At 40.9% G+C, this 26,952-nt stretch overlaps 1 protein-coding gene across 1 annotated transcript in view; it reads right to left on the reverse strand.

The window, feature by feature from the left end:
• The window catches only part of ST8SIA6 (ST8 alpha-N-acetyl-neuraminide alpha-2,8-sialyltransferase 6), a 148,244-nt gene that overhangs the window by 25,465 nt on the left and 95,827 nt on the right, over nt 1-26,952 (reverse strand). Inside the window, exon 4 of the mRNA XM_047754944.1 lies at nt 20,372-20,458. Within this exon, the coding sequence (XP_047610900.1) occupies nt 20,372-20,458 (87 nt within the window). The remainder of the gene's footprint in view (nt 1-20,371; nt 20,459-26,952) is intronic.

The raw sequence follows: 26,952 nt of genomic DNA on the forward strand, positions 1-26,952 counted from the left end.
TTAGATTTTACCAAATGAAAGATCAAAAGGGCCCATAGTCAGGAAGCGATTTCAGGGGGAAAAGGGTTGGGTGGGGGAGCGCTGGGATCTACTGGAGAGATGAAAGAACAAGGAGAAGGGATTCAACTAAGGCCGCCGGGAGAGAGGAAAACGGCTCCATGACCCGGTGCTCTTCTCAGTCTCCCCCTGACCCTCAACACCCCCCAAGGGAATTAATTCATTTCACAACTATTCATCAGGAGCATCCAGAGTTCCTTATGGCCTAGTGGGTTAGGGATCTGGTGTTGTCACTGGTGTGGCTCCAGGCTCCAGTCACTGCTGTGATGTGGGTTTGATCCCTGGCCTGGGAATTTCCTCATGCTGTGGGTGTGGCAAAAAACAAAAACAAAAACAAAAACAAACCAAAAAACTCCCCCAAAGCATCCTGTGTTCCCGGCACCTAGCTAGACCCTGGGATTATCTCAAGGAATCAGAGAGACTCTGTCCTTGCTGTCGCCTTGAACCTGGAGCAGCACAATTTGGACGAGATGTAGAAGCTGGCAGAAGGCTTCAGGGCAAAGCAATTAACGGTGACTAAAGCGCTTAACTCTGTTCAAGAAGGAAAAGTCAACAAAATAGATGCAACCTCTCTTGTATCGAAGGTCACTGGCTTGCAAGGGGAGTCTATTTATGAACAGGTGTATAAACATAGGACAATTTAGCTCCCTAGGTCACCTGGGGACTCTGGAAACATTATTATTATAATCATCGATAATTTTTATTCTCATTTTTCAGATGTGGAAGCTGAGACACAGAGAGGCTAAGTTATTCACCTGAGGTCACACAGCTGGTGACTGAGATCTGAACCCAAGTCTTTGACTCCCTCTAAATGTCATCATCTTAAATGCCAATAAACTATAACAGACACACAGAGAGAATAAAGCCACGGACACAGCCCACACAGCCATTGTCACATGTAGATAAATTCTATGACCTTTAAGGGAAAATATCCACATCCTGAAATGTTTTGTAAACTGTGATTAAATATCTTGAACTGTGCTGCATTTCCAGAACTACATGGAAAAAAAGAGCGAAGCACCATTCAAATCCCTTCTTCAAGGGAAGGCCCAGCTGGATACAGGTTCAAGGGCTGAGGGATGGGAACTGGGTTCCAGGGAGTCAAGGCCTGGGTGGAAATTCCTGTCCAGACACAGATCTAAGGGCTGGGAATCAGAAGAGAACTCCCAAGAAAATGACAGTGCCTGACACTAAAGAGGATAGATCAGAACTGCAAACACGAAGAGGAGGAGGGAGAGTCAGGAAACAAATTCAGGGACATGAAACTACGTTCGGGGTAACCTGAAGGTTTCATTCATTTGTTCATTCATGCATCCATTCACAGGTACATTAATTCAACAGATCAAGCTCTTAATACTGTTCTCAGTATCAGAGAAACAGCAGGAAGAAAGACGGAGTAAATGTCCAGGAAGAGCTTGTAATCTAGTGGGAGAGAGAAGACAGCAAACCATCACAGCACCACGCCATCAGACCAGCTGTATACCTCTCATGCCAGGCCCACTGTATACCAAGGAGGCTTCAGAACCTGGCAGGGTGAGACTGTAGCCCAGATGAACCCCCTTCTGTGACAACAGCCTGGAGACGGGCACACTGCCAGTGTCAGGTAGGGAGACCACAGTTAAGGGGGTGGGCTTACTCACTACCCAAGCGCTATACAAACCACAAAACCTTTAGATGCTGCTCTGAAGGGAACACTCCACCTGCCTGCATCCTTCCTCTCATGTTTATGGGTTGTGAATTTAGGAATAGAGCAGAGCGAATCAAGTTTAACGGAGTCTGATGCCACATTCATGCAAACCCAAGACCTGGGCCCAACCCCGTGGACAGGAACACATGGCAACTTGTTCCATCCAAGCCTGGGGTGTCAGGGCTCTGTTCCCCAGAAGAAGCAAGGCTTAAGCTGAAAACCAAGAGATGTATAGAAGGCAGTGAGGCGAGGCAAGAGGAAGAGCCGGAAGGGGGAAGAGGCTGAGAAGCAGAGAACAGGGAGTGTGAAAGCTGGGAAGAGAAAGAGTGTAGAACATGCAGAATATGGAAGGGAACTCTGTCTGGCTCAGGAGATACCGTACTAGGTGGGGAGCCCTGCAGAACTTCATCACGACAAGTCATAAAAGCAAGACGAGGTGAACAAAGTGGCTTCCATCTCCAGGAAAGGGCAAGCCATTGCAGGTCAGGTTACAGTAGCGACACAATGAGATATGTATTTTAGAATGTGCTCCCCGGCTCCAGTGAAGGGGATAGATTAAGGTCTGAATAAGGGGGTGTGATTACTTAGAAGGATATGGCATTGACCCAGAGCTGGAGATGGTCTCCAAGGATGGCCGTCACCAACTCCTTCCCTTCCCCATGCACGTGAGACACTCCCCACATCAACAAGGGAAATCTAAAGCTCCCTTGCAGCTGGGCTGGCCTTCATGACTACTGTCACCAAGGGAACACAGCAGAAGTGGCATTCTGGGTCACGGAAAGTCTTGGGGCTTCTGCTTGTGTCTCCTGCGATATTCAGTCTCTGGCCATCTCCTTGGAGAATCCGGCCACCATGTTACAAGAAGGGCAAGTCACACGCGGGGCTCCTTTGAAGTTCCTGTCAACAGCGGCCCTTGCTGGACTCCTACCAAAGCCAATGTCAACTGCCAGTTGGGGGAGGGAGCCCGCATGGGTGTCTAGTCCAGACAGTGGCTCTAGCTCCAGGCACCACTGGACCACAGCTCTCCAGGGAGCGTCTCCCAGCTAAGCCCAGAGAGCCAGAGGGTCAGCGAGAGAATATGCAATCACTGCCTTATCAAAACTCATTGAGTTTTAAGGCACTTTACTACACAGCAACAGATTACCAGCCCACCAGTTAAGAGATAGCTAGATAATAGTTAAGAGATGGAGTAGCTACATCAGTTAGAGCTCTCCAGGAAAATAAAACTAAGAGTCTATCAATATTGCTATCTGTCTGTCTGTCTGTCTGTCTATCTATCTGGATTTCTTTTAAGGAACTGGCCACACAATTGTGGGGGCTGGCAAGTCTAAAATCTTCAAGGAGAGGCTGGCAACTCAGGCAGGAGTAGATGCTGCAGTCTTGCAGCAAAATTTCTTCTTTTCTGGGAAACCTCCATTGTTGTGTTCCTAAGGCCTTCAACTGATTAGATGAGGCCCACCCACATTATCCAGGGTCCTCTCCTTCACTTGTAGTCAACTGATTGTGGAGCTTAACTACACCTTCACAGCAATGCGTAGATTTTCACTTGAGTAAATAAGTGAGTACTACAGCCTAGGTCAGGGGACATATAAAATTAACCGTCATGGTGACAGAGACCCAAGGTGTGGCTTTGAGACTTATTTAGGGTGTGAAACTACTAAAGTTTGTTGACAGACTGCAAATGGGCACTGAAGGAGATGTCAAGGGTAATACACAGGTTTCTGATCCAGGCACTGGGAGAGGAGGGTGTCTCCCCTGACACAGGAAGCAGCTTAAACAAAAGAGGACCGGGAGCAAGAGGCCATGGCCTTTTCATAATGCAGGAGTGACCTGCTATTGTTTTCATTCATCTTAAGCCTCGTAAAGAGAAAAGGAGATCACGTGACCGCGAGGTAATAGGAAGTTAGATTGTGAAAAAGCAGGGTTATGAAGCCTGGAGAGATATTCAACCAACTGGTTGGCTTCAGAAGCTGTTCTTTTTTTAAAATTTACTTATTTATTGAAGTATAGTTGGTTCACAGTGTTGGTTAGTTTCAGGTATAGAGCAAAGTGATTCACTTTATGTGTGTGTGTGTGTGTGTGTGTGTGTGTGTGTGTATTCTCTTCCCATATAGGTTACTACAAAATACTGAGCATAGTTCCCCATGTTAGATAGTAGGTCCTTGTTGTTTATCTCTTTTATATATAATAATGTGTATACATTAGTCCCCAAATCCTAATGTATCCCTCCTCTCCGCCTTCCCTCACCAGAGGCCCTTATGAATGAGCACAAAGCTGGGACCAAACTGACCTTCCCAAGCCTCTCCCAGCCTTATCACAGGAAGGGCTCCTGACTTTTAAAAATGGTTACATTGAAGTCAACAGCCAATTATACAAGTGTGGAAAACCCAAGTTCTAAAAATACAGCATCAACTGTTCAGACGAATGTTAAGATTTCTGAATACATTCTGCTCTGCAGACCCAAAAACCCTACAAAACACCGAAAAACCAATCCAGGTCACTGCCAACAAGATTCAACGTGTGAAGAAAAGGCAAAGAAGTCATTTGTTTATATCTCTTATTTAGTTTGATATTTTGTAGGAAGAAAAAGGAGAAGTAAGAAACTTTTCCTTTTTCTTTTTGCAGACAATGTCTGGCAATGTATTTAAGATCCCGAAGTAACACTCTGAACCCTAGAAGGTAGAGTTTTATCATTATAATGGTAAATCAATCTTACTCATAATTGCACCAGCATGCTGGGCGGCGAAGCATTTCCAAAGGGAAATGTTCCCGTATATTTTGCACTTATACCACTTTCTTTGATAAAAGGTCTCATTATTTCCCGATCTTTAAACTTAACCAAACCGAGTCCTAATGGTACGCTTCAGTGACAAGTGATGCATGGGTCTCGCAAAGGGCTCCTTCTGGGCTACGGATGGGAGCCTCTGTCCTGTACAGATAGAGGAACGGGTAGGAGGCCAGGTCTGCTCACGGTCATTTAATGAGCCTGATTCCCATGGACAAATGGGCTGTACGTGCTCCCAGCAGCCGCTGCAGTGGCTCCCTTCTCAGGCACTCTTCCAGCACAGCCCCCACGGCACTCTAAGGAATTCATCATCTTCTGCTTTCTGGCTTCAGCCCCAAACTCAGCTTCTGCCTGCCCTCTGGGAACAGTGTACTATTTTCTCACTTTTGGCCTCTGGTTTCCCTCCACCTCCTGGCTTTTCATCTCTGCCCTGAGACTTCGCCCAACATGCTAGGAATTATCCAGTCCTACCCTGAGCTTGCCAGTCTTTTATTTAATCCCCACCAGGGGGCTCAGTAATTTGGGGAAAGAACAGGACATGTAACTCTGTGCTCTGCTTATAATCAGGCTGATTAATTTGCAGGCAACTCAAAGCCATTTCTTGTTGGACTCTCAGAGCCTGCCCTCAAACACAATTTGGCCAGACATCTTGAAAGGAAGGGACAAGCCACAGACTGTCCCTATAGAGGTAAGTCCTTTTCTACCGCAAATAACGCACAGGAAGATGGCAACCTAGAAAACTGAAGTTCGATATTTTCTGCTCTAGGTGACCTCCTTTCCATCATGAAAAGATCAAAGAAAGTTCAAGTGGAACAAACCAAATAGGAAGTGCCGGTTCATATCAAATGTGTGGTATAACGCCCCCAAAATGATCACAAAAGCAAAAGTGGGGCTTACAAATGTTTATGTGTTTCTCCAGGCAGAGGACTGGACAAGCAAAAGTTTTAGTGCTACTCATGGACTTGCTGTATTTATTACAGATACCAAGAGCGTAAACTGTTTTTAGTAAAGTTTAATTTTAAGCCAGAAAAACAATATTCCACTGACAGTAATAATAAGTGTGTTCAAGTATTGAGCCATGAACATACAGCTGGCTCTGTACTGAACATTTTATGTACTGAATGTTCCTAAGAACTCATGGAAGAAGGTATTACCTCATCTCCAGCAGACCAAAAGAGACTGGCTGGGAGAAGTGGCTTAACCCGATAATAATGATAACCATGTCACAGACAACCAAGTGCCCAAGTGCCTTTTGTCCAAGAGAAAACAGTGCCTTGAAGAAGCCCTAGTGGAAATGCAGCATTCATAGGAAGACCAAGGAGTTCCCCTGGTGGCCTAATGGTTAAGGAGTCAACACTGTCATAGGGAGACCAAATATAAAATCAATGACCATGGAAAACAAACCAAAGGTCCATAAAATAAGACACATAAAACCAACAAGGAGCTGAGCCTACGCTCTGAGCCCAGAACCCTGTGTTTTCCAACTCCTAGTACCTACTGACCCTTGGCTCGTCTTTAGAACCCTCTAGAAGGATTCTTGTTTCCTCCTGATGAAGACATTTTCCCATCATTATGGTGTAGTCTATAAAATACACAGATCAGGGTATCCAGGTCTATAAATTAATGCCTCACACGAAATGGAAGTCCATCCACGTGATCAGTGTCACAAAGGACTCTCATTACAGGTTCTACAGGGAAGGTCTTTCTGAACAAGAGATGGCAGATCTGGAATCTAAAAGGTGCGGACACATGATAGGGGCATGGGGGAGACTCAAGGGACAGAACTTTCAAGGCTCTGTGGCTGGAGCAAGAATCATACATCTGATGAATCAGAAGATCAACACAGGGGAGGAAAAGGGCTCAGGGGAGTGTGGTGTGAGGTGAGGCTGGATAAGCAGGTACCGGCCAAGCAATGTAGGGCCTCACGGGAGCTTAGTTCCTATTTTGAGTGCAGTGAATAACAACAACATAGATCCCAAATTCCAAACAAGTTGGGGCAGTGGTAGGAGGTGGAAGTGAGTTGTGATCACCCAACATCCAACATCCATTTAAAAAAAAAAGCTCATCCAACTACTGCATAGAGAATGGGTGAGAAGGGTACCAGGAAGGGTCAAGGTCATTGCAATAATCCAAAGGGGAAATAGTGATGAAACAAAGACATAGAGTGTCTGCTACATGCCAGCCAAGATTCCCACATTCTAGGGAGATGTTTCTAAAATATGAACAGGACTCAAGGATGGATTGATACAGGGATGATGAAGAAAGACCTTAGAGAACAAATGGGATGACACAGAAGCCAATGTGAGAATCTTTCAAGGAGCAAGGACTGGTCTCTAATTTCAAAATACTGGTCAGAGGCGAGAGGTCAAGCAAAGGGGAATGGAAAAATGCCTTTTGGATTTAGCTATGTGGGGTGTCTGCTGACCACAGGTGAAACGTGGTTAAAGAGGTGGGTGGAAGACAGAGTGAGCACAGGAAGCTATTTCAGGGTTTGGTTGTGTCATCAAGGAGAAAGAGTCTTTGGGTACGAAGCAAAGTGAAAAATAAAATCAAGATGGTGCGCTAAAATACTGTGATTTCAGCATCAACTGGCTCAAAATGAATGTAAGTTTCCCACTAAAAAATAGATCATTAAGAATGCAGTGATCTAAGAATTCCAATGATTTGCAGGGATTCCAAAAGCATGAAATAGGAATTCCCCTTGTGGCTCAGAGGAAACGAATTCCACTAGTATCCATGAGGATGCATGTTCCACCCCCGCCTTGCTCAGTGGGTTAAGGACCCAGCATTGCCATGAGCTGTGGTGTAGGACACCGATGCGACTCAGATCCTGCGTTGCTGTGGCTATGGCATAAGCCTCAGGTGCAGCTCCAATTCAACCCCTAGCCTGGGAACTTCCATATGCCACAGGTGTGGCTATGAAAGTAAAAGAAAAAAGAAAAGAAGTAAATGAACGCTTCACATACTCTGTCATTTTAGCTATAGCTCAACTCGCTCAAAGTTCTACTTCATCACGTGGCAGCCACAGAAAAATCCATGCAGTTCTGTGACTGCCTGTTCAATAAAGGACTCACACAAGCTTCAGGCTAAGGAAGAGAATGAATAGAGCTCAAATTCAGTCTGCATCTCAGATGACTGACGTTTCCTCTGATATATGTACAGTGGTAATTTGAATTTTATGAAAGATCAGCTCATGTAGTTGAGTGGAATATAAGAAGTAAACCAAGGTAAAATAAAATATAAAAGGAAATGATGCTCAAAGCAAAGGACTGGAATTCCATTGACATGTTAACTCAGAAGGGAAGGAGGTTTGATGAAACCCTGGAGAAAGATCTATATGCATAAAAATCTATACAGCATCCTTGTTAAAACAATGTGACCAACAATGTAACCTATCAATGAAGACACCTCCAACAAGGTAACAAGGAGCAGAGGGTTTGAAAGGCAGGGTGGTCTAGAAAACACCTTCTCTGACGTAAGAGCATAAAGCCATATGGTTACTACTGAGTACAACTTGGGAGAGAGGTTTTGAAAAAAGATGTGGAAGATCTGGGAGTCCCATGTAGGTGTGATGCATTGTTATGGCAAAGCTCATCTTGTGAAGACTCAGAGAAGACTTAAGCTCCTAAATGTACTAGAGCTGGTTTCTATTATTAAACTCGGCAGGTGTAATGACACGGTGTGGTTTTTGTTTCTTCTCTAACAGCACAGGCGTGCCATATGACATGACAAACAGAAAATGATATGACAGGATATTAACAGTGAAAAATGGTCTACATACAGAGGAAACGAGGAAAAGAAGCTTTTTCCATCTGACAACTGACCCCAAACACCTATTATAAAATGCAAACATCTTCAATTTAAAAAATGTGTCGCTTTGAGCCGTCATTGTAGTCACCCTGTATGAATAGTAAGCAGCAAACATTTAAAGGTTATGGGGAAGAAGAGAACAGGGGTTCAGAAAAATGAGCATGGTTTTTTTGCAATTAAAAGAAGCCTCTGACAGAGACGACTTTTGCTTCTCTCTAAGAAATCTGTGCTACCAAACAAAATGCCTGGAACATAACAATGTTAAGTGTTGATGACTGAAAGAAGAAACAAAAGTGTAAGCTCACAAAATGCTACTAAAAATCAAACCATAGCTGTAGCTTTTGGAGACATCTTTCACAAATTAGTGAAAGCTTTGTTGGTCTCAAAAGGCAACCGATATAATAGCAAAAATAAACAAATGGGACCTAATCAAACGTATAAGCTTTTGCACAGCAAAGGAAACCACAAACAAAACACAAAGACAACCCACAGAATGGAGAAAGTATTTTCCAATGATGCAACCGACAAGAGATTAACTTGGGAAATATACAAACAGCTCATACAACTCACTAACAACAACAACAAAAACAACCCAATCAGAAAATAAGAAGACCTAAATAAACTTTTCTCCAAAGAAGACATACAGATGGCCAAAAGATACAAGAAAAGCTGCCCAGCATCACTCATTATTAGAAAAATATAAATCAAAACTACCATGAGGCACCACCTCACACCAGTCAAAGTGATCATCATTTTAAAAAATCTACAAATAATAGGAGTTCCCTTTGTGGCTCAGCAGGTTAAGAACCAACTAGTATCCATGAGGTTCGACGGCCTTGTCAGTGGGTTAAAGGATCTGGCATTGCCGCAAGCTGTGGTGTAGGTCGCAGACATGCTTGGATCTGGAGTGGCTGTGGCTGTGGCGAAGCCTGGCTGCAGCTCCGATGTGACCCCTAGCCTGAGAAACTTGCATGTCACAGGTGTGGCCCTAAGAAGAAAAAAAAAAAACTATGAATGATGAATGGTGGAGAGGGCGTGGAGGGAAGAAAATCCTCCTCCACTGTTGGTGGGAATGTACGTTGGTGCAGCCAGTATGGAAAACAATGTGGTGGTTCCTCAAAAAACCACAAATAGAGCTGCCGCATGATCCAGCAATTCTGCTTGTGGGCATAGACCCAGACACACCCAAAATTCGAAAAGATAGCTGCACACGCTTCCCCCCTGCCCCATGTTCATAACAGCACTACTTAAAATAGCCGAGACATGGAAACAACCGAAATATGTCCACAGATAGATAAATGGATGCAGAAGTATGGATATACACACACACACACCTACACACACACACATCACTATATACAATGGAGTTAGTCATAAAAAATAATGCAATAATGCCATTTGGAGCAACATGGGTGGACCTAGAGATTATTATACGAAGCCCAGTAAGTCAGAAAGAGAAAGACAAATACCACACGACATCACTTATATGTGGAATTCTATTCACAACGCAAATGAACATGTCTATGAAATAGAAACAGACTCACAGACATAAAGAGCAGACATGTGGTTGCCAAAGGGGAAGGGGGTGGGAGAGGAAAGGATTGGGACGTTGGGGTTAGTAAATGCAAACTAATACTTGTGATGGATAAACAGCAAGGTCCCACAGCACAGGGAACTGTATTCAATATGCTGTGATAAACCAGAATGGAAAAGAATATGAAAAAGAATATATAGATTATATATATATATAGAACCGAGTCACTGTGCTGTACAGAAATTAACACACTGTAAATCAATACTTCAATAAAATTTAAAAAATAGAAAATTCTGTTGGTTAAACTAAGTTTGGTTGACCAGTATTACACTTTCTTAAAAAATACTGATTAACTTATCCATCTATTTATTTCCAGAATTTATATGCTTTCACAAAGCCGAATCATTAGGTGGCACTGTTTCAATCACGTAAGTGTCATGTAGTAAAAAAAAAAATTCACGCATGTTACATGCAGCCTGTAAATTTAGTTTGTTTAATGTGTCTTTTCTAAAGAGCTCACATAAAATGAAAGAAACACTCTGGTTGTTATTTTAGAAATACCAATGAATCTAGTAAGACAGCAATGGAATATTTTCTTATATCTCCCACACCAAGTAAGACAATGCTATTCTCAAGAAATTTTAATCCAACCAAACCTGAGGGGATAATTTGAGACTTAATACAACTGCTAGCATGTAATACTTATCTGTAACAAAGCAATCGGGCACAAAATACCTGCTTTCCAAGTAATTTGAAAGGCATCTCATTTGCATGTGTTTTTTTTTAATGCATGTTTTTTTTTAAAAAAAACACTTTTTCAAAAAAACACATGCATTTATAAAAGAGCATCATTTGCTGCCACCAAGTTTTCAGTAAATATGTGATTGATAATACAGTAAATATGTGATTGATAATACTGAGTCATTTTTTGGATTCCAACTCATATCTATGAAACATAGGGACATCTAAAGAAGTTAAATGGTATTAGTGTATCCAAAGGAAACCCAAACCAAAATAACGGTATGACTAATTTCTGAAAATATCAGTGAAAGTAAAATGACAATGAAGCACTGTTGCTGGTGTACCTGTTAGTTTTCTGTTAATTGATTACACAAATGAATACAGTCCTTTTAAGTTAGAAAATGATTCACGAAAGCTAATGCAGTAATTAACATGCAAGTTACCCAGGGAATCCAAGACTAATTATTGAAGCTCCAAGATCTTCTGCTGGGATAAAAGCTGCTCACTACAAGTTTCTAGAGCTTCACAAAGGAGTTTTCAAGGGTGAAGTAAAGAAAGTAGAGAAAGAGGAGTGGGGAGGATTTCATATCGTATTTAAAGTATTTTGATCTTGGGATTTCCTGTCATGGCTCAGGGGCAACAAAGCTGACTAGTACCCATGAGGATGTGGGTTACATCCCTGGCCTCTCTCGGTGGGTTAAGGATTCTGTGTTGCTGTGGCTGTGGTGTAGGCCGGTGGCTACAGCTCCAATGAGACCCCCAGCCTGGGAACTTACATATGCCACATTGCGGCCCTTAAAAAAAAAAAGGTATTTCAATCTTATTGTCATAGGGAAGAACAAATCTGACTCCATATTGGATCTACTTCTTTTACTTTACTTTTTTATTCTATTGCTTTTGCTACAAGTTAATCACTAAAGGGATATCGCCTATAGCTTAAAGTACACATGACGGACCATCTCTAGGAACCCTGCCTCTCCCATGGTTGTGCTTTAAGCTAAAATACCTTTGTTTGGCTCACAGGAAATATCCTGACCAGGCCCACCTGTGAACGGCTACAGAAGAGAAAAAATTAACATGCTCTCTCTGGAGACTGGCCAAATGAAGTATTTTCAACTCAGCACCTTTTTTAAAGTTACCTCCTTACCTTCCTCTCTTTGTTCCATAAAAGAAACTAGAGGAGTTCCCATTGTGGCTCAGTGGGTTAAGGACCTGACGTAGTCTCTATGAGGATGCAGGTTCCATCCCTGACTTCACTCAGTGGGTTAAGGATCTGGCACTGCTATGAGCTGTGGCATAGGTCACAAGATGCTGGTGGATCCTCGTGTTGCCTTGGCTGTGGCATAGGCAGGCAGCTGCAGCTCTGATTCAATGGCTAGGCTGGGAACGTCCATATGCCATAGGTGTGGCCAAAAAAAAAAAGAAAGAAAGAAAGAAAAAGAAATCAGCATTCAAACCTGGGCAAGATGGTTCTCTGGGACACTTGTCCATCTTCTTGAGCCACTGGCTTTCCAAATAAAGATGCTATTCCTGCAACACATCTCTCAATTCACCGGCCTGTCATATGGCAAGAATGAGCTTGGACCTGGTAACATTATTCTCAAATATCTGACTGTCCCACTTGAGCAAATGATTACCCATCAGTTGCTAAAAATGACAGGGAAAAAATGCCAAAAGCCATACAGACCTTCCTCCTCACACTGGGGTTACACCAATCAACCCAACATAAGTTTAAAATAGCCTAAATCAAAATGCATTTAAGGTAGTTCTCACTGTGGCTCAGTGGGTTAAGAATCTGACTAATATCCGTGAAGAGGCAAGTTCAAACCCTGGCCTCACTCAGTGGGTTATAGACCCAGCATTGCCGTAAGGTGCAGTACAGGTCACAGATGCAGCTCAGATCTGACACTGCTGTGGCTGTGGCTTAGGCTGCTGGCTGTGGCTCCAGTTCAAATTCCTAGCCTGGGAACTTCCATTTGCTGCGGGTGTGGCCCTGAAAACAAACAAACAAACAAACAAAAATGCTGCATGCAAATCAATGAAACTAGAACACACCCTCACACCATGCACAAAAATAAACTCAAAATGGCTTAAAGACTTAAATATAAAACAAGACACCATCAAACTCCTGGAAGAGAACATAGGCAAAACATTCTCTGACATCAGCCTTATGAATATTTTCTCAGGTCAGTCTCCCAAAGCAACAGAAATAAAAGCAAAAATAAACCAATGGGACCTAATCAAACTGACAAGCTTTTGCACAGCAAAGGAAACCAAAAAGAAAACAAAAAGACAACTTACAGAATGGGAGGAAATAGTTTCAAATGATGTAATGGACAAGGGCCTAATCTCTAGAATATATAAGCAACTTATACAACTTAACAGCAAAAAAGCCAACAACTGAGTTGAAAAATGGGCAAAAGACCTGCATAGACATTTCTCCAAGGAAGATATACAGATGGCCAACAAGCACATGAAAAAATGCTCAACATCACTGATTATTAGAGAAATGCAAATCAAAACTACCGTGAGATACCACCTCACACCAGTCAGAATGGCCATCATTAATAAGTCCACGAATAACAAGTGCTGGAGGGGGTGTGGAGAAAAGGGAACCCTCCTGCTCTGTTGGTGGGAATGTAAGCTGGTACCACCACTATGGAGAACAGTATGGAGGTACCTTAGAAAACTATATGTAGAACTACCATATGACCCAGCAATCCCGCTCTTGGGCATATATCCGGACAAAACTTTACTTGAAAAAGACACATGCACCCACATGTTCATTGCAGCTCTATTCACAATAGCCAAGACATGGAAACAACACAAATGTCCATTAACAGATGACTGTATTAGGAAGATGTGGTATATATACATAATGGAATACTACTCAGCCATAAAAAGGAACGAAATAATGCCACTTGCAGCAACATGGATGGAACTCCCAGAGACTCTCATACTGAGTGAAGTAAGTCAGAAAGAGAAAGACAAATACCATATGATATCACTCATATCTGGTATCTAATATACAGCACAAATGAATCTTTCCACATGGACTCGGAAAATAGATTTGTGGTTGCCCAGGGCAGGGGGCAGGGGGCAGGGGGCAGGGGAAGGGAGTGGAAGGGAGTGGGAGGGATTGGGAGCTTGGGGTTAACGGATGCAAACTATTGCTTCTGGAATGGATTAACAATGAGATCCTGCTGTGTAGCACTGAGAACTATGTCTAGATACTTACAACACAGCACGACAATGGGAGAAAAAATTTATGTATACATGTACGTGTAACTGGGTTCCCATGCTGTACCGTGGGGGGGGGGGGAAGCGTGTTGGGGGAAATAACAATAAAAAATAAATTAAAAAAAAAAAACTTAAAAAACGCATATAATACATCTAACCTACCTAATATCAATAGCTTTGCCGAACCTACTTCACACGTGCTCAGAACACATATTTACATTAGCCTATACAGCTAGGCAAAATCATTTATCAAAAAGCTTCTTTTATAATAACACGTTGACCACCTGATGTAATTTATTGAACAAGGTACTGAAATGAAAACCAGCATGGTGGTCAGGGGCCAGAATCATTATCAGTGTCTGGGTTGTTAATGCTCGTGAGTGCCCAGGTGACTGGGGCTGGGGCTGCTACCCTGCCCAGCATCACGAGAGAAGGTCAAGGATGTACCGCTACCTCGGCGTACAGCTGTTGGCATGCTGATAGCATCCTACTCTGTTCAGTCCCTTTGTCCTCCACTGAGCCTACTTCATACTGTACAGTGAGTAAATCTCTTCTTTGTTGTCAAGGGCTTTGTAATTAATAGGTACTATTTAATCATCATTCGGTCCAGGTGGTTTCTATGCTGTGTTCGTCTGCAAGGACAAAGACCCTCACTGACATGTTCCTGGAACCCATGAGACTGACTCCCCATCAACAGTCTTGTCTTGGGAATGCACTCGCTGTCTCCAAGCACATATCCCCATACCTGAGGCTGACTATAACATTGTCCCAACGGCCCCTTGAAGGTGTAGGGTGCAGGTGAAAACGCTCTAGGTCACCGTCTGCCTGATCCTACCCTGTATGCAAGTTAGCACATAATACACTGATCCACTGATTATACGGAGCTGCCTGCCTTGCTTTTCAATCTCCGGGTACCTTCTCAGTTTGGTATCGTGTGCCATGATAAAAGATCCCTCTGTTCTCAGGCATCATGAAAAAGATCAAAATTCAAAATGTGAAGTAGAGTCTCTCATGAACGAATATTGACTTTGCAGCACCGAAAAGTCAAAAAGCTGTACGTCAAACCATTGTAAATTGGGGACTGCCTGTAATTTCTTAAACTGAAATCCAGGTTAGATTTTCCACAAATCATTATATGTGTGCTGACTCGTGCTTAGGGGAAAGAATTGTAATGGGAGAAAAAGCAGAAGGGAGACAGTTGGACATTTGTCACTTTGTACAGCTATAGGGAAATGAAACTGCATGTCAAGGAAAAATTAGGGGGTAGGACGTCTTGAACTCATACTTAATCCCTCTTTAAGTTCAAACAGGATCTCATGAGTGATGTTTAGAGTTGGTTAAAGTAATTAATTCATCTCAAATTATAAAGAAGGATAAATCTGAGCTATGACCACACCTAAACTTGTGACAATCACACTTACAGGGAAGGCAAGTTGAATGATCAAATTCCAACGCAAAGACACTCTCAGGTGTGGAAGGGTTCTCAGAAATATTTTAGTGCATTCTGGGGCTTCCAGACTTCTTGAGAATCTGTGGCAAGTTGGAGATTTTTTTCCCAGAAACATGTGCAAAGTGTCACATAGCATTTCAAGGAATCACTGATACAGACTTTAGATGTTTCCAGGTAAAGGCTGAGGAAAGGTAGGGACTCAAACTCCAGGCACAGCTAAATTACAGAATAACTTAAAGGTTAAGAATTTATGAAAAGAGGACAAACACTGTTAAATGAAAAAAAAAAAAAAGATTGCAGAGAAGATAAGCTCTTACAGGGCCATATATTTGTATATTTCTTTCTTCCTTCCTTCCTTCCTTCCTTCCTTCCTTCCTTCCTTCCTTTCTTTCTCTTTTTTGCCTTTTGAGGGCTGCTCCCATGGCATATGGAGGTTCCCAGGCTGGGGGTCCAATCGGAGCTGAAGCCACTGACCTACACCAGAGCCACAGCAACGCAGGATCCGAGGCGCGTCTGCGACCTACACCACAGCTCACGGCAATGCCGGATCCTTAACCCACTGAGTGAGGCCAGGGATTGAACCCGCAACCTCATGGTTCCTAGTCAGATTCGTTAGCCACTGAGCCACGACAGGAACTCCAAAGCTGCATCTTTGACCTACAGCTCACTGCAAAGTCCGATCCTTAACCCACTGAGCGAGGCCAGGGATCAAACCCAAATCCTAAAGGATACTAGTGGGGTTCGTTACCCCAAATGACTGGGTCATTTTACAGTACAGCAGAAATCAGCATGGCATTGTAAATCAACTATACCTTAATAAAAAAAATTTTTTTAAAGACAAAAAGAAACTTGGAATCAATAAGCAACCAAGTCCTGCCACAATTTCATGGATACTACAGCTATTTACTGGATATTGTCCCTATGAAGGCCACAAGAAGTAAAAAAATAGATAAAATATACCCTGTTCTCAAGGACATCACAGTCAAGTGTCCCTTCTGGGATATTTCTATCACTACTAGTGAAGTTTTATTTATTTATCTGCCACCCTGCAGCACGTGAAGTTTCCAGGCCGGGGATCAGACCCAAGCCTGACCTCTGTCACAGCTGTGGCAATACCAGATCCTTTAACCCGCTGTGCTGGGCCTGGGATTGAACCTGCATCCTGGCGCTGCAGAGACGCCACCAATCCCATTGCACCATAACAAGGAATTCCACTACCGGTGATGTGTTAGACCTTCATCTTTCCTTCTTTTTTTTTTTTTTGTCTTTTTGCCATTTCCAGGGCTACTCCTGCAGCATATGGAGGTTCCCAGGCTAGGGGTCTAAACGGAGCTATAGTCTCCGGCCTACGCCAGAGCCACAGCAACGCGGGATCCAAGCCACGTCTGCAACCTACACCACAACTCATGGCAACACCGGATTCTTAACCCACTGAGCAAGGCCAGGGATCGAACCTGCAACCTCATGGTTCCTAGTCGGACTTGTTAACCACTGAGCCACGACGGGAACTCCAGACCTTCATCTTTCTACAGCAATCTTTCTACAACCAGCCCCTGACTGCTCAGATTTCCCTCAGTCTATTCACTTCTTCTGAAAACAAATCTGCACAACATTTTGTTGACTGAATACATTCTCTAAACTAATAACAAAAAATAATAAAATGATAAAATAATACACCAATAAAAATAATAATAAATTTTCGCTTGCTGAAACTCTCTGTTGAGTTGCTGGTATCTACAGGAAGCCTGTGAACCTTACTCTGATGGTCAGATACTCTGTATTAGATATCTGACCATCAGGCTGGCTCCAACCTACCTATAAATATCCCCTTCATCCCAAGCCTCCCCCCCCCCCCCCAGCACAAGTACACTGCCTCAGTGAAGCTCGTCTTGACCTTTATTCATGTTTATTCCTGGTCCCATCACTCCTGGTCTCTCCCTCCCTTTCCAATTGTCCTCACAACTACAGCTCAAGTAGTTCTTTCCACAAACTGTTTCAAGAAATTAGGGAGTTCCTGTTGTGCCTCAATAGGTTATGAACCTGACTAGTATCTATGAGGACATAGGTTTGACCCCTGGCCCCGCTCAGTGGGTTAAGGATCTGGCGTTGCCGTGAGCTGCAGTGTAGACCGCAGACGTAGCTTGGATCCTGAGTTGCTGTGGCTGTGGTGTAGGCCAGGAGCTGCAGCTCTGAATGACCCCTACCCTGGGAACTTCCATAAGCTGTGGGTGTGGCCCTAAAAAGACAAAAAAAAAAAAAAAAGAAAAAAGAAAGAAAAGAAATTACATGCCCCCAGTGATGGCTCATTGACAGATGATGGTATTTGCATATGTTACTTGCTCTTACATTAAGTCATAAACAGTCGCACTTCTTCTTCTTCTTCTTCTTCTTTTTTTTTTGTCTTTTTGCTATTTCTTTGGGCCGCTCCCGCAGCATATGGAGATTCCCAGGCTAGGGGTCAAATCGGAGCTGTAGCCGCCAGCCTATGCCAGAGCCACAGCAACGCGAGATCCGAGGGATCCGAGCCGCGTCTGCAACCTACACCACAGCTCACGGCAACGCCGGATCCTTAACTCACTGAGCAAGTCCAGGGATAGAACTCTCGTCCTCATGGATGCTAGTCTCATTCACTAATTGCTGAGCCACGACAGGAACTCCAACAGTCACACTTCTACTTCTTGTCTCTCCAAACTGATTACAATTTCTCTGAAGTCAGTAAGAAAACCTTACATTTTCTAGTTTATTTTCATGCATCCATTTATTTAAATAGTTACTGAGATTCTACTTTGTGCCTGGCAATGTACCAGGGTTAAGTCTACTGTGTTTTGATGCAATAAATCCAAAACAGATATTTATTGAAAAATAAAATGTATGCCCTCTGCTAGCAAGCAGTATATTTATTTAAGAAAAGCTTTTTAAAGGCCACTGCTTTTGAGATCGTATGATCACAAAAGTCCCATAATTTTCAAATAGTAACTGTTGGGAGTTGAAAATATTCACTGGCTCTCATTTTTCAGAATTTAATGTAACTTATGAAATTCCTGCTAAAAGAATAATATCGCCCTTCACTTTTCTTCAGTTTGGTATAAAGTGCTATAAATCAATAAAAAAAGAAACTACTTCGCTACTTGACATCTACAATAATAGGGGACATTTCATCATTCCAGCTTCATAAATAAGCCAGAAACTCTCCAGATCCGGCCAGTTATATTAGTAAAAATTGAGGAAAGTGGATGATTTATTATTTTAATTGCACACAGATTTCTGTTGAGGCTTTATGTCATTTAGCTTACAAGTATGTCCATAAAAAGAACATTCTCATATAATAAATATTCAAGTAAATAAAGGTCACCACGACTGTTCTCTTGAGGGACAACAAACACTAAGTGTTACAGTCCCAGATGTTTAATTAAATCGGCCCTGAAAGGACACAGACGCCACTGGGTAGTCATCACACTTATGGATACACTTTTCACACTGATGGTATCAGGGGGAAATAGCCATTCTATCTGCATATGCCATCCATCTATAGAGCATCAATCCATCATTATTTGCACCCGTGAGTTTCATGCAGTTTTGGATTCTAAGAGTCTCCTGATTTGTAGCACACACACCAAAAAGAAAAAGAAGGAAAAAAAAAACTTTAAAAATTATTTGTTCATTTTTCATTTATAATAGTATATATTTTATATAAATATATATATACTATGTAGTATATTTTCTATTTTTTTTTACATTTATATTTTAATTAATTATTTATTTGGGAGGGGTTTTTTGGGTCTTTTTGTCATCTAGAGCTGCACCCGCAGCATGTGGAGATTCCCAGGCTAGGAGTCCAATTATGTTACTCAGCCAGAAAGAAGAATGAAATAATGCCATTTGTTGCAACATGGATGGACCTACTGATGACCCTACTAAGGGAAGTAAGTCAGAAAGAAAAAGACAAACATGTGATATCACTTACATGTGAAATCTAAAATAGGACACCAATGAACCTATCTACAAAACAGGAACAGACTCAGACACAGAGAACAGACTTGTGGTTGCCAAGGCCGGGGGAAGCTTGGGAAGTTAGGATTAGCAGATGCAAACTATTCTATAGAGAATGGATAGACAATAAAGCCTTACTGGATACAACAGGGAACTATATTCAATACCCTGCGATAAACCATGATGGAAAAGAATATGAAAAAGAATACATTTTTTGTCACATTGCTGTACATAAGAAATTAACACAGCACTGTAAATTGACGACACGTCAATACAATTTAAAAAAAAAAACAAAACCTATTTCCACATTGCAGTAACTTAGTAAAAGACAAAGTCTGTACTGATGCAAAGCAAAGAATAAGAATGTGGGCAAAGGAAAGCAGAGCAGGGTAGCCCAGACAAGCACAGAGATACCTGGCGCAGTGGCACCACAGGAGCTGCTATCAGGAGGAAGTACCTAGGCACCACCTGCAGGGTGTTGTTTTGACACAACTTATTTCTGTCTGGGTGGCTCCTAGTTATCAGAGTACAGGACAGCTCTGTCATCATCAGCTGATAACCTGGTCTTATCAGGTTGACACCATCTCCCCAGGTTACTACCTGGAGCATCTCACGCTCCTGAATGCTGGTGATATGGAAAAGCTAATGAGAAAAACAAACTGGAGGGGAATGTGCAGAAAGGAACATAGCTTTTGTTCGGAAGACCACAGCGGATTTTTCTCTTTCTGCATTTTCCAAAACTCCTAACACATTTTACTGCCTAGATGTCAAATACAAATGGTACAAAGAAGCTGCAGCATCCTCTAAAACACCACACAAAGTACCACAAAAACTTCCTTTCTGAACTTGGGATGTTTGTAATTAATTTCAGCAACATGATGACAAATATAAATTTGTACACAAGAGATGGAGACAGATGGCCCTGCTTCATGAGGGGGGTCTTGAAATGAACTCATCCTGATTGTCACTTGGCCCCTTTCTGCTTTTGTTTTTAACAACATGTTGCTCATGCTCCCTAAGAAGCAAATGTACAAAACATTTTTCACCTCATATTATTTATGAAGAACATCTTTTTACCTAAAATTCTCATACGCTTCTGCTTGTCGTTTCCATGGGCAGCTCTGGATATTTGTGATAATTTGAAGATAGTCATCCTCTGAATACCTAAAAGTCAAATGGCAATGAAATTAGCAAAGAAAAGATCTCACTCACCGCTAAACAAATCCGTAAGTCTTCTAAAGGATACTTAGAATCCGCTCATTTTAGCCCTCTAAATCTTTTCTGAAATAAGGTGACAGTAGACGAAGGTAAACATCACTCCCGTTTCAAACCCCCTAGGCGTATGCACTTACTGTTATGCTGATTTAGGAAAGTGTTAACTTGCCTGGATCCTAAGTCAAGTGCTACAAACAAACCATGACAGCACACCAATTCACATGCCAATCTTATGGCCATTTCATCTTAGCTTCTCATTAACAAATAAATATATATTTTCTAGATGTTTCCCATAAGTATGTGACTTACCGGTTTTTTCCAGACGCTAAGTTGATAGATTTGCCTTGGTTTATATAGATAAAATTTCCCCCAAATAATCATCTTACATTTTAATTCTGAACAGTACACTGAAAAACCAGATTAGACCAAGTTAAAAGAGATGCATATCAGGGACACCCCATTGTCACGCAGCAGGTTAGGACACAGCGTAGTCTCTGAAGGGGTGTGGGTTTGAACCCTGGCCCTGCACAGTGGTTTAAGGATCTGGCATTGCCGAAGCTGTGGCATAGGTTGCAGCTCCTGCTGATCACATCCCTGGCCCGGGAACTTCCATATGCCATGGATGCAGCCAAAAAAATAAAAAGAGAGAGAGAGAGATGGATATGGGCATAAAAATCTACAGGCACAGCAATAGTTTATCAGGATCCCAGTCCCCAGTAGACCGCTCTTACCTGAAATTCCATCATTAAGTAATAACTCCTTTAATCACAAAATAGCCTCTAGTTCTTAAGGGTTAGCAATTCAAATCCATCTATCCTTTCAAATAGAAAAAAACCTTAAATTTCCTCTCAATTAATACCATAGTCATTAGATGCCAGCTATTTGAGATCAAGGCTTTTTTTTTTTTTTTTTACTTTTTAGGGCAGCACCCTAAACACATGGAAGTTCCCCAGGCTAAGGGTTGAATTGGAGCTACAGCTGCAGGCCTATACCACAGCCGCAGCAACACAAGATCTGCACCATGTCTGCGACCTACAGCACAGTTCACAGCATTGCTGGATCCCCGACCCACTGAGTGAAGCCAGGGACTGATCCCCCATCCTCATGGATACTAGTCAGACTCGCGTCCGCTGTGCCACAATGGGAACTCTCTGAGATCATGGTTTTGAAATAAGGAGAGAGCGTGTATGTTAGTGAGTGGGTGGGGAAGGCATTCAAGACTTTCAACAAGAAAATTACTTCTCTATCCCCCACCCCTGGTATAATGCAGATCCTCCAAAGTTTATCTCTAAAAGGAAGTATTAATTATGGGTGAGGAAGGTAATCAACCCAGCAATTCCTGCCCATGCAATATAGCTACTTTCATGGACCTCTCTTGTCAATGTTGCCACCAAGATTAATCAAAATTAGTTCTGGTTCCCATTAGATCACATAGGAAAAGCTGAAAATCTTGCAAGACTTTGTTAAGAAATAAAGGAGAAGCAAAGCAAAGAGATACTATAAGAGAGAATAAAAATAGTTTTACTTGCATACAGGTTTCCAGCAGTTTCACCTCACTCCTATGGGTCCCAAGACTTGTCCTAGGACACCAAGTGACTTCTGAGACCTATACTCTAGCTCCAAAGCTTGGTCTAGATATGACACTTCCTAGCTGGAGTAAGGTTGCTTGTCTCCACTTGGTGAGAGACAGCTAAAAACCTTCTGCAAAAAAAGCATGAAGATTTAAAAAGAAGAAAACACGCACATTTAGCAGCCTACTCAAGGTTCTTTCAATTTCTGGTTCTTCAAGAAAGAAATGACATTGTGATTATCCTCTCCTGTCCAGAGAAGTCTTGCCTACCAACAAGGCATGGTTTTTAGTCCAATGATCATATTGGAAACAGGACAATAATCAGAGCACCATGTGTACCAGGGTCCATTGGGCTAAGTAACAACAACAACAAAAAAGCTGTCTCACCTTTTTCACAGAACCAGAATGAATAATCCTAAAATTAATATGGCGCCAAAGAAGATGCAGACTTGCCAAAGCAGTCTTGAGGAGGAAGGACAAAGTTGTAGGTATCACCTTCAGATAATATTACAAAGCTACAGTAGTCAAAACAGCATTGATACTGGTGCAAAAATAGACATATGGATCAATGAAACAGAAGAGAGAGCCCAGAAATAAATGCACCATGTCTATGGACAATTAATCTTCAACAAAGGAGACAAGAATACACACATCAAGAAAAGACAGTCTCTTCAGCAAGTGGTGTTGGGAAAGCTAAAGAGCTACATGTAAATCAATGAGGTCAGAACATACCCTCATATCAAACATAAAAATAAACTAAAAAAGACCTGACTATAAGATACAATACCATCCAACTCCTAGAAGAGAATGTAGGCGAAACATTGTCATAAATTGCATCGCTTCCTTTTTTTAAAAAAAATAATTCAATGAATTTTAATGTCTTCTTAGATTGTTTCCCAAAGCTATAGAAATAAAGCAATAATAAACAAATGGGGCCTGATCAAACTTATACATTTTTGCACAGCAAAGGAAATCATAAGCAAAACAAAAAGACAATATATGGACTGGGAGAAAATACTTGCAAATGATTGCAAAGACTTGTCCTAGTACACCAAGTGACTGACAAGGGATTAATTTCCAAAATATAAAAACATCTCATACAACTCAATGTTCAAAAAAACCAAACAACCCAATCAAAAAATGAGAAGACCTAAATAGACATTTTGCCAAAGATGACTTACAGACTGCCAATAGGCACATGAAAAGATGCTCAACTTCACTAATTATTAGAGAAATGCAAATGAGAAATTACAATAAGGTTATCACCTCACACCAGAGTGGCCATCATCAAAAAATTTACAAATAGTAAATGCTAGAGAGAGTGTAGAGAAAAGGGAACCCTCGTATACTGTTTGTGGGAATGTAAACTGGTACAACTACCATGCAAAACAGTACAGAGGTTCCTTAAAAACTAAAAATAGAGTCATCATATCATATATATAGTAATTCCACTCCTGGGCATATATCTAGAAAAGACAAAAACTCTAATTCAAAAAGATACATGCTCCTAATATTCACAGCAGCATTATTTACAATAGCCAAGACAGAGAAGCCACCTAAATGTCTATCTACAGATGAATGCATAAAAAAAGATGTGGTATATATAGACAATGGAATATTACTCGGCCACAAAAAAGAACAAAATAATGCCATGTAGAGCAACATGGATGGACCTAGAGATTATCATTATAAATAAAGTAAGTCAGACAGGGGAAGACAAATATTATATGATATAATATACATACACATATATGATAGAGAGAGAAATAAGTTAAAAGTAAAAACATGGAGAAAGATATACCATAGTAGAACTAACTAAAATGAAGCTGAAGTGCTATATTTATATCAAGTAGACTTCTGAGCAAGGAATATTAGTATGAAAAATAGGCTAAAAGCAGAAATAGGTAAAATTGGAAGAAAAAGATCAATGAAATTAAAAGCTGGTTCACTGAAAAATCAATAAAATTGATAAACTTCCTGCCACACTTATTAGGTAAAAGAGAAGATACAAATGGCCAGTATTAGTAATGAGAGAGGGTACAGCACCAACATCCTATAGACATTAAAAGTATAAAGACTTTATGCCAACAAACTTGACAACTTAGATTCAATGGACGTATTCACTAAAAGACACAAACTATCAAAGCTCATTCAAGAAGAGACAGATAACATGAATAGTCCTATAGTTGTTAATAAAATTGAATTTGTAATTAAAATTCATTCTACAAAGAATACACCAGGCCTAGATGGCTTCACTGGAGAATTTTTATCAAACATTTAAGTAATATTAATACCAATTCTATACAAACTCTTCTATAAAACTGACGCAGGAAGATACTTCCCAACTCATTCTATAAGAAGAGTGTTACCTGGATGCCAAAACCAGAAAATGATATTAAAAGAACAGGAACAATAAAAGACCCTACAGACCAAAATCCCCCATAAACATAAATATAAAAATCCTTAACAAAACATTAGCAAGTTGAATTTGACAATATGTTAAAAGGATAAGGCCCTAGGGCCAACTCAGGTGTATCACAGGAAAAAAGACTCGTTTACATAAAGATCAATCAATGCTACTCATCACAGTAATAGAATAAAAAAGGAAAACCAAATAATATTCTCAATAAACATGGGGGTGTGTGGAAAGCACTTGATCTAATTCAATAGTTAGCCATGACAAATGTTCTTAGTTAACCCAGTACAGAGGGAAATTTACATAACTTTAGGTAAAGAGCATCTACCAAAAAATACCTAACAGCCAGGACCATACAAAATGGGGAAGGAATGAATGCTCTTTCACCAACATCAAGAACAAGTCAGGGATATCCATTCTTACCATCTCTATTGCATGTTGTGCTAGAGGTCCAACCAGAGCAATAAGACAAGAAAAAGAAAGTCATCCAAATTTAAAAAGGAATAATTAAAACTGTCTATTCAGAGATGATATGATCATCTAAGGAATCTACAAAACCGCAATTTAGAAGAACTGCAAGATATAAGGTCAGAATACTGAATCAATTATATTTCTATACACTAGCAAGAAACAATGAAAATTAAAATTTTAAATATTCCATTTATAGTATCATCATAGTATACTATTTTGATAATATCATCAAAATGTAAAAAGCTTAGAAATATATTTGACCAAAGATATGCAATACCTGTACACTTAAAAGCACAAAATATTCCTAAGAAAAATTAAATAAGACAAATAAAAAAAGCAACGTCGGGAGTTCCCACCCTGGCGCAGCAGAAACGACTCTGACTAGGAACCACGAGGTTGCGGGTTTGATCCCTGGCCTCGCTCAGTGGGTTAAGGATCTGGCGCTGCCATGAGCTGTGGTGTAGCTCACAGATGCGGCTCAGATCTGGCTTTGCTGTGGCTCTGGCGTATGCCTGTAGCAACAGCTCCGATTAGACCCCTAGCCTGGGAACCTCCATATGCCACAGGTGTGGCCCTAAAAAGACAAAAAAAATTACATGGAGATTTAAAGACTTGGAATAGACAATAGAATGTGAAAATTAAAACAACAAATTTGGAAGAGCCATACTACCTATTGTACGGCTTACGATAGTGCCATAACAATCAGAGTAGTATCTTATTTATACAGATAAATTAATGGCACAATAGAAAATGCAAAAATAGAGCTTTTCAATGTAATTCAAAGGGAAAATACAATATTTTAACAAATGTTGCTGAAACAATCGGATAGCTATCGATTTTTCCAAAAAAATTATTGTCCTTACCTTGTTTCACCTACAAATATTAATGCAAAACGGATCATTAATCTAGACGTGATAACTAAAATTGGAAAACTCTAGAAAAAACATTAAAAAAATCATAATGACCTTGTGTTTTGTACACACTATGCACATAATGTACAACCTATAAAAGGAGACATCTATAAACTAAACTTCAAGGACAATTCTTACAGTAATCTGATGAGCCTAGTATTAGTCATTAGTGTTCAAGCCTTAAACTTGCAGTGTGAATTTCAATACCTACTTGAATTCATTTTATTCATAAGGAAAATCTGAGAGAATATAACAACTGATGATGGATTTTTAATGTGTACAATTTTTGACAGTAGCTTAGGGATGACTACTAAAGTTAAATACATACAAATCTGAGCCCAGCAGTTTTCAGGGTCTACCCAAGATTTCTCTCACATCTGTAGACAAAGAGATGTATTCATGTATGTTCAATACTATCCTACAATGGCAAAAAAAAAAAGTGAAAATAGTTATCTTTCTCGTAGGAAAATAAACAGCAGATTATTAATTGAGCTTAAAAAATTCACTTTTCAAAAAGATAATGAAAAGTCAAGCTACAGACAGAGAAAAAAATATTTGTGCAACACATAAATGATAAAGAACTTGTACCCAGGCTATGTAAAGAACTTTGAAAATTCAATGATAAGGTCAAGAACCCAATTAAAAACTGGGCCAAAGATCTGAATAGACACTTCACCACAGATGACAGGGGGAAAACTGACACATGAAAAGATGCTCAACAAAGTTAGTAGGGAAATGTGAATTAAAATCACAATTATATACCACTTACGCATCCACGAGAATGGCTAAAATTGAAAAGACAGACCATGTTGAGTTTGGCAAGGAACAGAGTAATTGGAATCCTCATACACTACTGAGAACACAAAATATGCAACTATTTCTAAAAACCATTTGGTAATTTCATCAAAGGGTAAACATATCTACCATGCAACGCGGCTATTTCACTCCTAGATATTTACCCGAGAGAAGTGAAAATTTAGATCCACAAAAAGACTTATGCACTAATGTTCATAGCAGCTTGATTTTTAACAGCTCCAAACTAAAAATCATCCAAATGGCCATTAAGAGGTGAATG

The sequence above is a fragment of the Phacochoerus africanus genome, chromosome 12 (assembly GCF_016906955.1).
Source record: "Phacochoerus africanus isolate WHEZ1 chromosome 12, ROS_Pafr_v1, whole genome shotgun sequence".
Lineage (NCBI taxonomy): Eukaryota > Metazoa > Chordata > Mammalia > Artiodactyla > Suidae > Phacochoerus > Phacochoerus africanus.